The sequence below is a fragment of the Typopeltis vanoorti genome, chromosome 5 (genome assembly GCF_054136105.1).
Source record: "Typopeltis vanoorti isolate ZY-2024b chromosome 5, IOZ_Tvanoo_1.0, whole genome shotgun sequence".
Taxonomy (NCBI): domain Eukaryota; kingdom Metazoa; phylum Arthropoda; class Arachnida; order Uropygi; family Thelyphonidae; genus Typopeltis; species Typopeltis vanoorti.
This window is the reverse complement of record NC_143553.1, coordinates 170,897,810-170,914,824: the sequence shown is the minus strand read 5'-3', so window position 1 is coordinate 170,914,824 and position 17,015 is coordinate 170,897,810. Positions and strand designations below refer to the sequence as shown.

General features: G+C 35.6%; 1 protein-coding gene across 1 annotated transcript in view; it reads right to left on the bottom strand.

Moving 5' to 3' along the window:
* Positions 1-2,083: 2,083 nt before the first annotated feature.
* LOC150107055 (homeobox protein dve-1-like) overlaps positions 2,084-17,015 on the bottom strand; it is a 254,064-nt gene continuing 239,132 nt past the window's right edge. Inside the window, exon 8 of the mRNA XM_090392921.1 lies at positions 2,084-2,499. Coding sequence (XP_090249047.1) covers positions 2,268-2,499 — 232 coding nt within the window. The 3' untranslated portion in view covers positions 2,084-2,267. The remainder of the gene's footprint in view (positions 2,500-17,015) is intronic.

The following is a 17,015-nucleotide window of genomic DNA, read 5'->3' as shown; positions in this document are numbered from 1 at the left end:
ACCAGTCAAAGAAAGGCTTAGAAAAAGTTCCTCTGGTTGATGACTAGAATAAAATCTAGACCATTCTTCAGGCCTAGTACTGTGGACTGCAAACATCACTTCCGCTAGAGCTATACAGGTTCTTTAAAGCCTTCAGAAGAGATACATCGAAACTAACCATTACAGTGGTGGGTTGGAGGGAATCTCCTGCCCACTGATTTAATGGTTAGTTTCAATACAGAATCTCTCTTCACTAATGTACTTCTAGAAGATACACTAGATCTGCATTCATAAGCCCTTCCACAGGATATAATGAAATTATTTGACTTTGTTATTCACTCTGGATATTTTCTTTGTCAAAATAAGTTTTATAGTCAAGTTGAAAGAACTGCTATGGGAATTTCAGTCTTTCACACTCTTGCCAAGTTCTATTTGGAAGACATTCTGCTCTCATCCATACACACTCAGTCTTCGTTTTAGGTTCACTATATAGACGATAATGAAGAAACATTACCTATCTTTTTATCTAATATAAATGCTATATATCTCCAATTAAATTTATTATGGAAATAGAAAAAGATAACAAATTATCCTTCTTAGATATTCTACTCCTAGTCCGTGCAGTTAGCCTAGTGGCTGTGCTCTCCGCAACCATATGCCTGGGGAAGGAGTGTCCTAGGTTCGATTCCCGTCAGTGATGTAAGGAGCTGAAGGATCTTCCTCAGCCATAGCCAAGTTAGCCGGTCATGGGCGTGGACAATAGAGCTTTTCCCCCAGTTTCTCCAGGGGTTTTTCATCCCACAAAGCAGGCAAATGGGCCTTGAGAACTCAACACTACAGTACATAGGATACACCGGAGCATAGGGCTGACCACCTTATCCTGTGAACGGCTCGAGGTCTGATGATTAATAAACTCTTGACTCTGCAAGGTAAAAGAGGGTATAAAGAAGATGAGATGAGATATTCTACTCCCCCACTCAACTAATTGAACTAATGAACTAATTACTTTCATTTATCAAAAGCCTACTTTCACTGGACATTACATTCAACAACAATCTGCTCATTATTCCTCACAGAAGACTGGAATTATTAAAACTTTAATGAGATGTGCTCACACTTATGTTCTATGCCTGAACAATTATAGCAAGAACTCTTAAACATCAAATGATATATGAAACTGAATAGCTTCTCAGAAAGGACCGTGCAATGTTATTTTGATTCCTATAAAGCTATCCCATACATTTCTGGCATCTCAGAACCAATTTTCAGCATTCTTAAGAAATGGCTACATTTATTCCTGTTAACAAACTATCATCATGGTTTATCTTCTAAAGATAAATGCTCCCTCTTTCTCTAGCTCTTCCTGGTGTCTACCAAGTTCCTTGTGACTGTCATTATTCTCACTTCAGACAAACTGGATGCTCAATGGAAAAGGGAATACAAGAACACCAATCTTACATCAGAAACAGGAAGTCTGGCCTGGGAAAGTACAGAATAGATATAGACCACATATCTTGTGGTCTGAAATGCGCTCACTTCACTGTTCGAAGTTAAATCGAAAAGACTGCCTCTCACTGTTTGAGATATGGGAGAGTCTTATAATCACACATCATTAAAGTTTTTTTTTTTAATACAGTTAATTAATAACTAATAATATGGTATTTCTCAGTTATACCTTTGCATTGTTTATGTATAACACCATGTGGTCCTCACTGTTTCAAATCGATCCATTGTTCACTTTCTAGCCTGTAATTAGCTAACGTTGCCATTGACGATGGCCTGTAATATTCAGGCTGAAATATATAACTTTTAAATGAACATTATTTACTTATTTACATGTGTTTTTATATGAATTGAAGAAAACTTCTAAATACTTGCCCATACATGGCACCGTCATGTCATGGACCTCTCGTACATAGGACTCAACACAGTAGACTTTCAAAGTGAATAAACACATGGATGATATCAATCTGGAAGGTTTGAAAAAATTACACAAAGAAAATTTGTTTTACACTGTAATTTTGCTATAAATACAAAGACAACATGAATTTTACCCCCAGTATTGTCACATAATACAAACACTGTATAAAATGAAGGAAAATATTACAGGGATGTAAAAATGAAATCTAGAAAACGGTTACTAGAACAAGAATGTATTCATATTTATACAATGTTTCAATGTATATAAATACTGTACAATTAACAAAAAAAAAAAAAATCTGTTTTTTCCTAATATCCTAATATAAATTATATACATATTAACAGTCATTCTTTCATGAAAAATTTGCTTAAATGTCCACATTTACAATTTCCCTGCTCTCACAATGTTCAGCATGATCTGTTTCTAGAACTCCCAAACTGGTAGCTTGATTCATTTCTTTTCTTCCACCTAATTTTTCTCCTTTTTTATGCCTCTTCCTTGGCACACATTCACTACTGTCCTCAGATTTTTCATTTTTTCTTACCCGTTGACGTTCATTTTTCCACCAATTTTTCAAAGTCACCAAAGCAATTTTCGGTCTGAAAGGATTAAAGCATTTAAAATAGTAAAAAATCTTGTTATATTTAGATATACAAAATTGAAGTCTATGCAAACAATATCAAACATGAACTAGAGAGGGAAAACTTTTTAAGAATATTAGAATTTTTTTTTTTTCCACTTGGTTAGACTATAATAAATTTAGTTTAATCCTTTATCCAAGTGTAAGCAATCAAAGTTTGAGCCTGAAGTATCTTCAGGACTGAGGAAACTTGTGGTAAAGGTGGACTAAGATCTCATCACTTGTCTTAGTATTTCCCATAATGTAAAGCACATCTCCTTGCAGAGATGTATAATACTATGCCTCAATATCAAAGGGCCACTACCCAGACCGATTTCGACCTTTATTGAGGTCTCGTCAGTGGGAGCCAGACCCAGAGGTAGTGATATTAAGGTGGAAGTAATCAAGAAGTCATATTTATCTATGAGTTGCCAAAAGGCTTACACTTGGATAAAGGATTAAACTAAATTTATTATAGTCTAACCAAGTGGGGAAAAAAAAAAACTTCCAAGATCTTTCTCTAAATCCAGAGTAATTTAATAATAAGGTGAGACACCTTTTGGCAACTTGTATAGGTAAATATGACTTCTCCATTACTTCCACCTCTGGGTCTGGCTCCCACTGACAAGACCTCAATCAAGGTCGAGACTGGTCTGGGTAGTGGCCTTTCCCTTAATGCATAGCATTATACATGTCCGCAAGGAGATGTGCTTTGCATTATGGGAGATACTAAGACAAGTGATGAGAGCTAAGTCCACCTTTACAATGAGTTGACTCAGTCCTGAAGATACTTCAGGTGCAAACTTTGTTTGCTTACACTTGGATAAAGGATTAAACTAAATTTATTTTTTAAGAATATATGAATAATTTTAAGATCCAACCAGTCATAGAAGATGTTACAAATATGGATTAAACTGCTAATAACTAATATATCATTACACATTTTATTACAAGTTTGGACGTTATCAGCCTATTTACAAATGTTCCAAGAAACGAAACTGTAAATCTCCTTGAAGACCTCTTTCCTCCGGACATCGTAGATCTTTATAAACATTGTATAAATAATACTTTTTTCATGTATCAAGACAAATTTTGGGAACAAAAAGGATTGACTATGGGCTCTTCCCTCTCTCCGGCTTTAGCTAACCTATTTATGGAACATTTTGAAAGTAATGCTTTAATCAATTATCATAAAAAACCAAAAATTTGGCTATGCTATGTAGACGACATTTTCATCATGGAACAACAGATGAACTCATTGCTTTCAAAAATTACCTGAATAATTTACATAAGAATATAAAATTTACTTTAGAACAAGAAGAATTTCTAATAGGATGTCAAGTTTCTTGCAATCCTCTTAGAAGTCAATGAAAAAGATAATAAACTTTCTTTCTCAATACATAGAAAACCCACCAACAAAGGAAGATTTCTTAATGCGGCCTCACACCACCACCCTTTGCAAAAAATAGGTCTAATAAAAACCCAGAGGGACAGAGCTTATATTTCCAGCACAGAAAAACAGAGAAATGAAGAATTGGAATATTTAACACAGATCCTCAAAAAAAAAAAAAAAAAAAAATGGTTATGAACCCAAGACTATCAAAAAAATCCTCCACACACCTCCTACAAGCATCCCACAGAAACAAGATTTCAAAAACACCATCACGCTTTCATATATCAAGAATGTTACAGACAAGATGGGTAAATTACTAAACAAACATAACATCAAAGTAGCCTTTCTGCCACTGGAAAAAATTCCAAGATTTCTATATCCCCCGAAACCTCCACATCATCTTTTATAAAAACCAGGTGTTTATGAAATTTATTGTTCTTGCGGCATCTGCTACATAGAACAGACAAGAAGATCTGGGGAAATACGCATGAACGAACACCAAAAGGATGTACAAAACAGAAGAGAACACATCAAGTCTAGCTTTCCATACCACTTTAACCAGCTACAATGTACTCTGGCAGAAAACAAACATGTCTTATATAGAAAAAAACTGTTACATAAGGAAATTTAAAGAAGCTGCAAACATGCTTAGAATTCCAACACAATGCAATAAAAACCAAGGCTTAATTCTACACCAAGTTTGGTCAGCTTTGATAAAAAATATACCTCAGTCAGACCTCGGACATTATGATCGTGAACAACAGAACATGGCATCATCCAGCATTGTTCAAACTTAGCACTGCTTTAGGGGACTTGCTCCACCTTTGCTTCGAGTTGCCTTGGTGTTGTACTACCAAGTGGTCATTTACACTTGGATTCGCCGATAGTTTTTCAGTATATATGAAACTCATAGATTCGTAGTTCTCGATCTTAGAGTTTTGCTTACTGACAATTGAACAACAAGGGATTTTACTTAAGTATAAAGAGCTAATAAGCTCCATTTCGGCAATGAAAACATTACTTAATATCCCCTTAATTTAAGTAACAAGGGATTTGTTTCCCCTTAATTATTATTAAGGAAGCCAGAAAAATAGCCATTTGGCTTTCAATTTATGTTATAATATACAAACACACCTTTATGGCATTCGTATAGTAAAAGTATGCAAGTTCTTTTCACTTAAATCTTGTTATCTTCCAGGTCTACCTACTCACTGATGAGACCTCAAAAAAGGTTGAAACTGGTCTGGGTAGTGACCTCTCCTCATAATGTAATTACAGTATTACATCCCCTAGGGGCTGTGTTTTTACATTATGAGAAAATATCAAGAATACTGAGGGAGCTTGCTCCACCTTTGCTTCGAGTTGCTTTGGTGTTGTACTACCGAGTGGTCATTTACACTTGGATTCGCCAATAGTTTTTTGGTATATATGAAACTCATAGATTCGTAGTTCTCGATCTTAGAGTTCTGCTTACTGGCAGTTGAACAACAAGGGATTTGTATCCCCTTAATTATTATTAAGGATGCCAGAAAAATAGCCGTTTGGCTTTCAACTTGCGATCATCATCATCATCATCATCAAATTCCTGCCATGTACCCTCAAGGGGTGTACAGGATATGACAGTACTACATGAAAAAATTACATCATTATTAACTTCCTATCTACAATTTTCCTCCAAATCAGTCTGTTACTTGTCAAGACTCCAACATTATCAGATCTTATATTTCTATCGTCTAAGGCACTTTGTACCGTATCAATCCACCTATATCTTGGTCTTCCTCTGGGTCGTTTTCCTGCCAACCTGGCAGAGAACACTTGTTTTGCTAATCTTTCCTCTCCCATTCTATTTAAGTGACCATAATATCTGAGATTAGCTCTGCTAACGCATTCCTGGATACTGACAATGTCAAGTTCTTTCCTAATATCCTCATTTTTAATATGATATTGCCATTGATGCCATCTGTTCACGCCTCTAATCTTTCTCAGGACTCTCATATCTGCGGTCTCTAGTCTTTGGTCAAGTGTTTTACTTCTGACCCAGCTCTCAGATCCATAAGTTAAAATTGGTTTGAACACAGTCTTGTATACAGCTAATTTAGTGTTCCGACTAATTTCTTTCTTATTCCATATGAATTTATTCAATTGACTTCCCACGATACCAGCTTTGCTGATTCTGTTGTCTATTTCTATATTTAGTTTACCATCTTCAGTAAAAATTGTGCCTAAGTAGCTGAAATGTTTTACTTGTTCCACAGGTTCTCCATTCACAACACAGTTGACATTTTCAATGATTCTGCCTATTTTCATTGTCTTTGTCTTTTTATTGCTGACCTTCATACCATATCTATTACAACAGCTATTCAATTTAGTCAGAGAATCTTGCAGACTTGTAGCGGATTTATTTAGAAGTATAACATCATCCGCATAAAGCAAAGAGCTGACATTAACATCTCCAATTTTGATATCAGGTTTAATACCACATTCCTTCATAATGTGATCCATATAGATAATGAATAACAGAGGGGATAATGTACATCCTTGTCTCACACCAGATTTAACATTAAACCATCTTCCTGTACTTCCTTCAATTCTAACTGCTGACTCACAACTCAAATAAAGACTAAGTATTGCTTGATATAATGCCCCATTGACACCATATAACTGCAGCGTATTGAATAGCTTCTCTCTTGGCACCTTGTCATATGCCTTTTCCAAATCGACAAAACTTAAATACAGATCTTTGTTATATTCCCATGCTTTCTCGACTATTTGTCGTAAAGTGAAGATCTGATCCTGACAGCCTCTATTTGGCCTGAATCCAGCTTGTTCTTCACCAAGCTTTTCTTCCACAATTCTTCTCAACCGTTTCTCAAGTATACTTGCATAGATCTTGCCAGGAACACTCAGTAGGGAAATACCTCTGTAATTCTCACATTCAGTTTTATTTCCCTTTTTATATATGGGTACTATGAGAGCTCTACTCCAATCATCGGGAATTCGTCCCTCTGTCCAGGCTTTCTGAACTATGCAGTGCAGCCACTGTAAGACTCTTATACCACCATACTTCAGCATTTCTGGTCGAATATCATCTACTCCTGCTGCCTTTCCACATTTCAAGCCTTTGATGGCTTTTTCTACTTCAAGTATGGATATGTATTCCTGACTGCATGCCTGGTCAGTGTTTTTTATCACTGTGCTGTCATCACTGCTTGTTTCATTTAGCAGTTTTTCAAAGTAATTACTCCATACTTCAAGGATATCTTTTTCTCCTGTTTTCATTTCACCTTTATCATCTCTAATTCCTTTTACAGCACTCTTTCCTCCATTCCTAAGCTTCTTCAACAACCTCCAGAATATTTTGCCACCTTCTTGATATTTATTTTCTATATTCTTGCCAAAGTCCTCCCATGACTTTTGTTTAGCTAGTTTTACACACTGTTTAGCTTTCTTACATTTGTCTCTGTATTCTGTAAGAGTAAAAGCTGACTTATTTGCCAGGAACTTTTGATATGCTTTCTTCTTTTCTTTCACTGCCTCTTTAACTTCCTGTGTCCACCAGGGAGTTCTGATTTTTTTATCTTTGCACACAACCTCACCACATGCCTCTCTGGCAGAATCAATCAATGTTTCCTTCAGAGTTTGCCACTGAATCTCCAAGGCTTGATTCCTGTTCTCAAACTCTTTCATTTTCTTTTCAATAATATTTCTGTATTTTAGTCTACAGTTTACATCTGAGAGCTGCTCAACTTTTATTCGCTTTAAAACTTTCTTACATGTTATTCTTTTCAATATGAAATTCAATTTTATTCTGCTCAAAACTAAATAGTGATCACTTCCAATTTCAAATCCTCTGTACACTCTGGTGTCCTGCACCAGGGAGAAAACATCACTATCAACAATAACATAGTCAATGAGACTTTTCTTATTCCTAGCCTCTTCTCTCCATGTGAATTTGTGCACATTTTTATGTTGGAACATGGTGTTAGTAATAACCAGTCCATGTTCTGAGCAGAAATCCAACAGATATTTGCCATTATTATTAGCTTTGCTCTTTTCTCCAAATTTTCCCAAAATATTTTTGTATGTCTCACAATCATTTCCTACTCTACTATTTAGATCCCCAACAAGGACCAACTTTTCCTTTTTCATTGTGTCAGTTGCTTTTTCTAAAGCCTCAAAAAATTCCTCCACTTCTACCTTAGTAGAACCTTCTGTGGGACCATAGGCACAAATAAGTCTCATTGTCCAGTTCCCCATTCTCATATTTGCCCACATTACTCTACTTGAGACTGACTGCCATTCAAGAAGATTAGCCTCGTATTTTGTGTTGAATACTATGGCTACTCCTTCTTTTCCTTGATTGTTATTGCCTGAATATAACATTTTGTACTTATTGCTCAGAAAGATCTCACCAGTTTTGGTCTTTTTTGTTTCAGTCACCCCTATTATGTCAATCTGGTACTTATCTAATTCCTCAGCTAGCTCCATTTCTTTGCCATTCAGGCTTCTTACGTTGATAGTACCGATCTTTAACTCTGGTGATGTTGAGTTGGGGTTTGTTTTCAGATTTGTTCCAGTAGCTGACTTTTCGCTGTTCGCCCTGGTTCCCTGGCGAAAACAACGGGGGCCTTGTTTAACCGGGCGACGCCCCAGCCGGCATGAAATTTTGTCATGTTGTACCATCATTTTTTATTTTGGTTTAACCAATAAGAATACAATTTGGTCGGCTAAATCCCAAATTGCCAGCCCATCCTCGTTCGTTCAGTATCAAAGTAGATACCCAACAGGGTGCACCACGAGAAGGTGAGGATTGGACATTAGGTCAGAAGCCCTGGTCGGTTCTCCGCATTCCTTTAAAGGCTATGTGGAGGTCTCCTCTCAGTTATACAGCTTTGACCCTTAAGCACCCCTCAACTTGCAATTTATATTGAAATATACCTTTCAGCACTGTTTGTTTCAAACAACACTGTTACAAACTTACAATTCTCAGTGTTTTAGTGACAACAGTTCTCGTGTATGACTGCTACTCTGAACGTCATCCACCATTTTTTCATTATAACTGAGTTGTGTTAACTGCACGTTTTAAATAGATCAATTTATCAGATAATTTTAACCATTTTCCATATGTTCTTCATTAGTGATCTTTCTAAATATAAAGAATTATGATGATTAATGACCAAGTTCTTATAAATTCACTACACTTTCTTTCACAGACATTCATTTCAAACTGCTTGCATTTTGATCTCTATAAGTAAACTGGAATAAGTACTCTAAATAATTGAAACATGCTTTTTATGGTATTCAAAGAAGATTCAGAAGGATAATGCAAACTCAAAAGAAATAACTAAATGAAATTAAAAGTAACAAATATTGGATTGGATAAATGGAAAGATAATTTTCAAAGTCTATATACAGAACAGAATAAAGATAACATAACCAAATATGTTATCTTTGTTATCTAAAAAAATAAAAAATAATAACATAAGAAGATACAGAATAAATTAAAAGATGGATGGAAACAATTAGCAAAATAATTGTGTATTATACATACAGGATTTAAAGAAGAAAAAAACCAAATGACTGGCAAAAGATCCTAACAATTAAAATCATAAAAATATTTGACTTAATATAAATATTATTATTATTAAGAGAGACCTCCAGAGAGTCAGGGACTTATCGAGGGAGGCCACATACTACACGCACCAGCTATCATATTTATTGAATTCCTTCACACTGCTTGCACTCATAACATTCTATGGCAATCCATTCCAATCACGCACCACCCTATTAAAGAAAAATCTAGCCCTCACCTCCTGCTTAGCGGCATTCATTCTCAGCTTCCAATGATGCTCTATTGTCCATTCCCCACCCTCCATAAATTGAAATCCTGTATAACCCTTTCAAAAGTTTATAAGTTTCAATCATATCACTCCACTTTCTCCAGTTTGTTAGTGTCTGCAGTCTACAAATTCTCAATCTGTCTTCATATTCAGTATTCCAGAATCCTGATATCATTTCTAACACTCTCCTTCGCACTCTCTCCAATATATTAGGATCACAACGGAAACCAAAAGACCAGACAAGCGCAGAATAGTCCAAGTGAGTCTTGTAAAGAGGCAAAATGACATCCTTATCTTTACATATGAAAATGTTCGTTTCAGCATTGCAATTATCTTTTGAGTTGTACTTGCAATCTTTGATACATGGCCACTGAACTTCAACTTCCTATTTACTAACACTCCAAGATCCCTAGCCTCAGTTTCTTCAAGCATAATCCCACCAATATAATACGACATTGGATATCTAATCATGCCGAAGTGAATGACTTTACATTTATATACATCCATTTTCCTATTCCCACAATTCCAGCCTATTCAAATCTTTCTGCAGGTACTGCATATCAGCAGCATTCCTGATAACACTTATTTTTGCATCATCAGCAAACAGCCGTATGTCACTCATCAAATCCTTCCCAATATCATTAATGTACAGATTGAATAACAGTGGACCAAGCACTGATCCTTGTCATCATACACCACTGGTTACCTTAAATCTTGCAGACTAACCCCCCCCCCTCATATACCACTTTTTGATGTCTATCAGTCAGCCATCCTCTTATCCACACTAATATTCTATAACCCAAACAGATATTCTCCAATTTATGTAATAGTCTACCATGCTGTATTCTGTCAAAAGCCTTAGCAAACTCCAAAAGTATCATGGTGCATCCATTCCTCTTGTATAGTTCAAAGATTGTTATAGAATGTGACCAAGTTGCTAAAACATGATCTTCCCTTAGTAAACCCATGTTGCTCATTGCAAATTAGAGACTCACTGTTAACCCATTTCTGCATGCGAGCTCTAACTAATTTTTCCAAAATCTTCATCACTATCCCTGAGACACTAATTGGGCAATAGTTGGATACATCAGTCTTTGCACCACCCTTGTGCAATGGAATTACCATACATTCTTTCCATTCATGCAGAATCTTTCCTGTTCTGAGATTCATATTAAATGGCCTGATCAAAGGAATAGCCAGTTCAGCTGAACACTCTTTTAGCACACATACTGATATCTCATCAGTTCCTATTGCTGAATTCTTATTCAATTTGTGCAAGAGCTCTAATACTTTGTCCTCATATACCTGAGTTTCTTCATCTAGTGAAGAGGTAGTAGTGAGCTCAATGTCACATACATCAGGTTGATAGCTTTCAACAAAATGGATATTCATTATTTGAACTACTTCTACATCTGTAACCTCATGCCATCTGCACTTAGAAGCATTATTCTTTCATATTCATTTTTTCTTTTACTTGCAGCATATCGACAGAATTCTTGTGGGTTGTCTTAAGCACACAGAGCCAGTTTCTTTTCATACTCAGACTTTGCTTTCTGTACAACAGTCATGACTATTCTAGCCTGCTGCTTATAATTTTCATAATGCACATGGTATTCCTTCCACATCATCCTTTTCTTACGAATCTCTTACTTAATAAGATTACACATCCATTTGACTCCTACCCTATTTATTCTTCGAACTCTCAGAGAACACACTCTGATATCGCATCATTTAAGAATTATTTAAATGTTTCCCATGCACTGTCGATATTCTTTCCATCCATCAACCGATCCCATTCCACTGAACTCAGTATACTCCTTAGTTGGTCATAGTTTCCTGCTTGTAGTTCAGCATGTGACCTTTTCTAAATGGAACATTCATTAACTTTGTCACTTCCTAAGTGAGTACCGCATGATCACTGTCACCAACCGGAGGCAGAATAATTATGTCTTTAACTGAAATGCCCTCTGACACTAATCAAATCTAACACTCTCTGACCTCGAGTTCCTTCTGTCACGATGCTTGAGGAAGTTGTCCCACAACACCTCAATAAATGCATTTTCATTCCTCTCATGAGATTCTACTGCTACCTAATCAATATTTGGATAATTAAAGTCTCCCACAATGATTACTCTTTTTGTGCTCATCTTGTCCATTTGGTGATGCATTTCTTCATCACTAGCAATCGATCCACCAGGTCTGTAACAACACCCCACTTGTATGTAATTGAGATCCCCCCCTCACACCAGATTGCTCCAAACTCACTGCCACATGAAATACTGTTAGTAGTAGTACAACAAATCATAAGTCTCAATTCTAACTAGATTCAAGTCATCTGATATCATTAACAGGACGTCCCCTCCTCTAGTATCCTCTCTATCCTTCCTAAAAATAGTGTACCCTTTACATTCGATACCAGTTAGAATGTCTGATTCTGGTAGCCAGGTCTCACTATTTCCTACAATATGAGGTCCCAACATATTGACTAAGGCAACAAACCCTATCCCTTTGTTTCTGAAACTCCTAGCATTCGTATACAGACATAATAATCTACCTGCATGTTCTTTTGTAAACTCTTGTCTGCAGTCTGCATGACACAGATGGACAACTTTGAGATCTCTAAACTCACTGCCTATTCTTCTCTAGTGCCTTATACATGTAGACATCTTTACACACGTTTGATGGGTCTGAACCAGACAAACATAGTCTAAATTGTTCTCTCCTCATCAACATTCCCATCATTAACACAGTTATATAACATTTCACTTACGCTCACATTCTCAACATTCCTCCCTTTACAATTTAGTTTCCCTGACTCTATGTGTTAGGTCTCATACCAGTTATTACTTTTTATAGACTCCTGGTACCAAATGCATTCAGATGTAGGCTGTCCCTCTTATACAAATCCAATCTTCCCTCAAACTCACTCCACACATCCAAAAACTCGCATCCATTCCTTCTACACAGCCCACGCACTGAATCGTTTGCCATCATAGCCCTTCTTCTTAATTCATTTTAATCATATCTAGGTAAAATACTGATGATTTTCAATTTCTCCCTCTTCACTCTCATCTCGTCCAACAACCCTTTCATGTCCTCTCTCATACTGAACTTATCGCTAGTTAAGTCATTAGTACCTATTACAATTACCATTTCGTTTACTTTTCTTTTCTGTTTTTGAATTGCTTCCTTTATATTCTTAATTTTTGCTCCAGGAAAACTTGAAGTTATAACTCGCTCATCAATAGCATGTTTTATTATAGAGTCACCATACCAAATAACTTCTTTCTTTATACTAACAATGTCACTTACCTGATTTCTGTTACTTCTTGACCTACTTGTTTCCTTGCTTTGTTGTTTCTCATTTTGCTGCTTAATTTTCTTTTTCTCCCTATGCTCATTTAAACACCTCTCGACTTTTTGTAATTCCCACGTTGTCTCTCTGATGATCTGCTTTAATTTTGCTATTTTGGAGGTTAATTCATTTTCATTAACCTCCTCCACATCTCCAATAACCTTTTTAACAGGGCTAGTAGTCTTGTTCTTGCCTGCAGTGCTCTTTTTAGCATTACTTTTCTTGTGCATTTTTGGCATTTTAAACTTATACTTATTGTTGAAATATCTTAATAAAAATATGTTATAAAATACTAAATACACTAAAATCTACATTACAGTAATCCTCGATTAGTGCATTTTCGATTAGTGTGTCATTTTTTTTCGATACCCAAATTCGATTAGTGCACCCATATACATCTTAAAAATAAATGTTACAGATTTTAAAAATTTTCTATCTATACATTTTTATGGCTAACTATTTTAAAAAAATCACTCACCAGAATGAAATAAAATAATTTAGTTATCGATTTAAAACATTTTACAAAGTTATTTTTAATGGCATACTACACTACTTCCATGTATACTATGTTCCAAATTTTTACTGCCAAATACAACTTCTCTCATACAACCTATGGACCAGGATTTTTATCACAAGCTTTAAGGCATACTACCTGAGAAGAACATTTAAACAGGCAATAGAAGCAATATCTGGTGAGAATTATATGACATTAGTAGAATTCTGGAAGAAATTTAATGTTAAAACTGCTATTGAAGATATTCATCAATATTGGAATGAAATTACTGCTAGCAATATGCGAGCCGTTTGGAAGGACATTCTTCCACATTGTGCAAAAAATTTTGGAAGCTTTTCAAATGAAATGGATAATGTTGTTGAGGAAATTGCCAACATCGAGCATGAACTGGGTTTTGATGAGATTGACAATGATAACATCCAAGAGTTAATTAAATCTCATTCTGAAGAATTGAGTGATTCCAATCTGCTAAATTTAGATGCACAGCTGGAAGATTCCAAAGAATGTGAAGAAAATTTAACCTTTGATAGTCAGCCAAAGATTTCACAGAAACAATTTGAAAATATTTTTCGTACAATCGAAGTTTTTAAGCAGAAATGCTTAGAGGCTGACCCTGATGACAGAAGCAGTAAAATTTGCAGAAGATTAGAAGAGGCAAAAGGGCAATACCGTCGGTTGTATGAAAAAAAAAAAAGAAACAAAATGCCCACCAAACTACGTTAGCTCAATTCTTTGTTAAGAAGTAGAATAATAAAATTTATATTCTGAATATGTTTTATTGTCTTTCAGCTTCATGGTTTTCCTTTAACTAGGCCCTGAGACATACCTTAATTCTTTTATAAAAAAATTAAGGTTCTAAAAAGAAATTTGAGGAACGAATTATACTTTTCCCATAGGTTATTATATTCGATTAATGCGCCTGTTTTTAGGAATGCATTAGGTGCACTAATCAAGGGATTGCTGTAATATACTATAAAACACTAATTTTATAAGGGAAAAAAACAATGAAACAGACAAAAATCACCAATTTTACGAGCACTAAATTCACTGACCAACCACAATGTTGTGTCCCATCTTATTATTCTATCCTATTAACTTTCTTATACTGTATATCCTGTCGGCTGCGCCATTTATGTTGTGTCCCAATTTACGATTTTTATTCTATCTAACATTTCATCTTATCTATGTTCTTCTATTTCCTACGCACGAGATATCACCAAAAATTTTACTAATACTTAAATTATTTCTCCCCTTAGTACCCCTAATATTTGTATTTATACTGCGCCTTTTGGGTTATTTAGTTTGAGATATTATATTCAAAAACAAGGAGAAAGAACTCAAATATGTCTGAAAGTGTAACTATGTTGCAGTCGTGACACTTTATCTCGTTTCTTAACATTAATTTCCCGCGTAATTAGGTTCGTATTTTTCAAGTGGTGCATTGGACAACAATTTCAGACAAACTTTTATCATTGAACAAAGGTTTATTAAATTCCTTAACATGGAACAATTCAATTTTTTGTGATTACTCAATTTAATGCTAAACTAAATACTTACAAACTAACATTAGCTTATTACAAGTAATTAGGCTATGATCCTATAATGAGTATTACGATCATGCCGCCATAACAATTCAACACATAAATTCACTTGACATAGACAAATAAGATTAATTCACACTATTTAACTATTCAAACTTAAGTAGATTAACTAAACCTTTTCCTGCACTAACACAAAACTATGACATTTTAACTTTCCAATACATTACAATAGACATGCAAAATTCTCAGGACACTTAATTATTCACATAATTATTATTATTATTATTCCTGATACCTCCAAGGAGTCCGAAGACTCATCGCGGGAGGACACCTACAACTGTCTCTACACCTAACCTCTACTACGAATCATCTCCATCAACGCCATCTACCGCCCACCTCCAACACCACCACAACTAGTAATTTTTTTTTTTTGTCTGTAAATTGCGTGTGTTCTGAAGGGCCGATTTGTATGTATGCGGGATGAAAAACCCGAGTTTCCGGGAGAAAAAACCCTGCTACCTCCGTATGAAATCGGCTAACTTACCTTCGATTGAAATCGACCAGATAAAGATTCCTCCCGTCGCGACGAGAATCGAACTTAGGCCTATTCCAATCGAAGGGCGCAATGTACCGTCGTTCTTCCAATTGCGCTACGGAGGCGCTTATAATAGTCGGGGAAAATTGCGCTACGGAGGCGCTTATTATAATAGTCGGGGTTCTTCCAATTGCGCTACGGAGGCGCTTATAATATTAACACTAGCCAGCTTACTTTTAATATATTCTGTCAGATACTAAAGTCCTAGTATAAATTTTCCTTGGTCACTTCAATAGTTCCGTATTAGAATAATGATACTTATTACAGACAAATTTTAGTTAACATTAGATATATTTTACAGTACCTTTCTTTCTTGGGTTTTTCATATGGACCTTTACCTTCTTCTGATTGAACTATCTTGATATAACCTCACCGATAATCTGCCACTCCTACGTCCCCCCCTTTTTTTTTGAGTTGAACTATGCTTAGACACACTCTGAATCATCTATATATCAGCTGTGCAACTCGCCACGTGGACATCTATTTCTTTACAGCTCACCGTTTTCGTAGTTGACACTGAAGTTGGAACACAAAGAATATGCTTTCTTTTCCTCGACTATATGGCATTCTTCGCTTCTCACATGGGAAATACGGAATAGAAATCCCGCTCACTTTCGTTTCCGTGTTGTGGTGTGGAGATATAACCCCTATCTCGCCACTCAGGAAAACACCGTGAAATCCCTATGAAAGAGCTCGCGAAGGACTCTCCTGGAACACAATCAAAACCCAAACCAAAAAAGCCTCGTGGGGGGGGGGGGTTTCCAACCCTTTTATACCTATTCTCCTAACGGCACTTTATCTAACTTCTTTTTTCCATCCCCTACTTGTTTTTACTTCACCGACCAATTACAGTGGCGTTTTTCTGCCAAACGTCATTTGATCGGCGAGCCTGTAACGATGTCTCAATCCAGGAATCGGCCCTGGGCGATAGTCTGTTGTTTTCTTTTGCTAGCCTCTAATTTAATCCCCCTTTCCAAAAATTTTCTATGAACTTACTTAATAACTTAATCTCTAGCCTCTCACACACCATCTTTTATGACTAATCCTTTTCTGTCTTATTTATTTAACTTTTCTTATTTAAATCATATCACAATATTAATATATTCTTTCTTTTGTTAGTTAATTTAACAAAACCTTTATATTTTATATATTTTATTGGATGCAAGAATCTTTCTTTTTCTTTTAATTAATTCAACTATTATCTTTTATGCAGGGTTCTTAATTTATTTTATTTATTCTTCATGTTGCACCATGATAG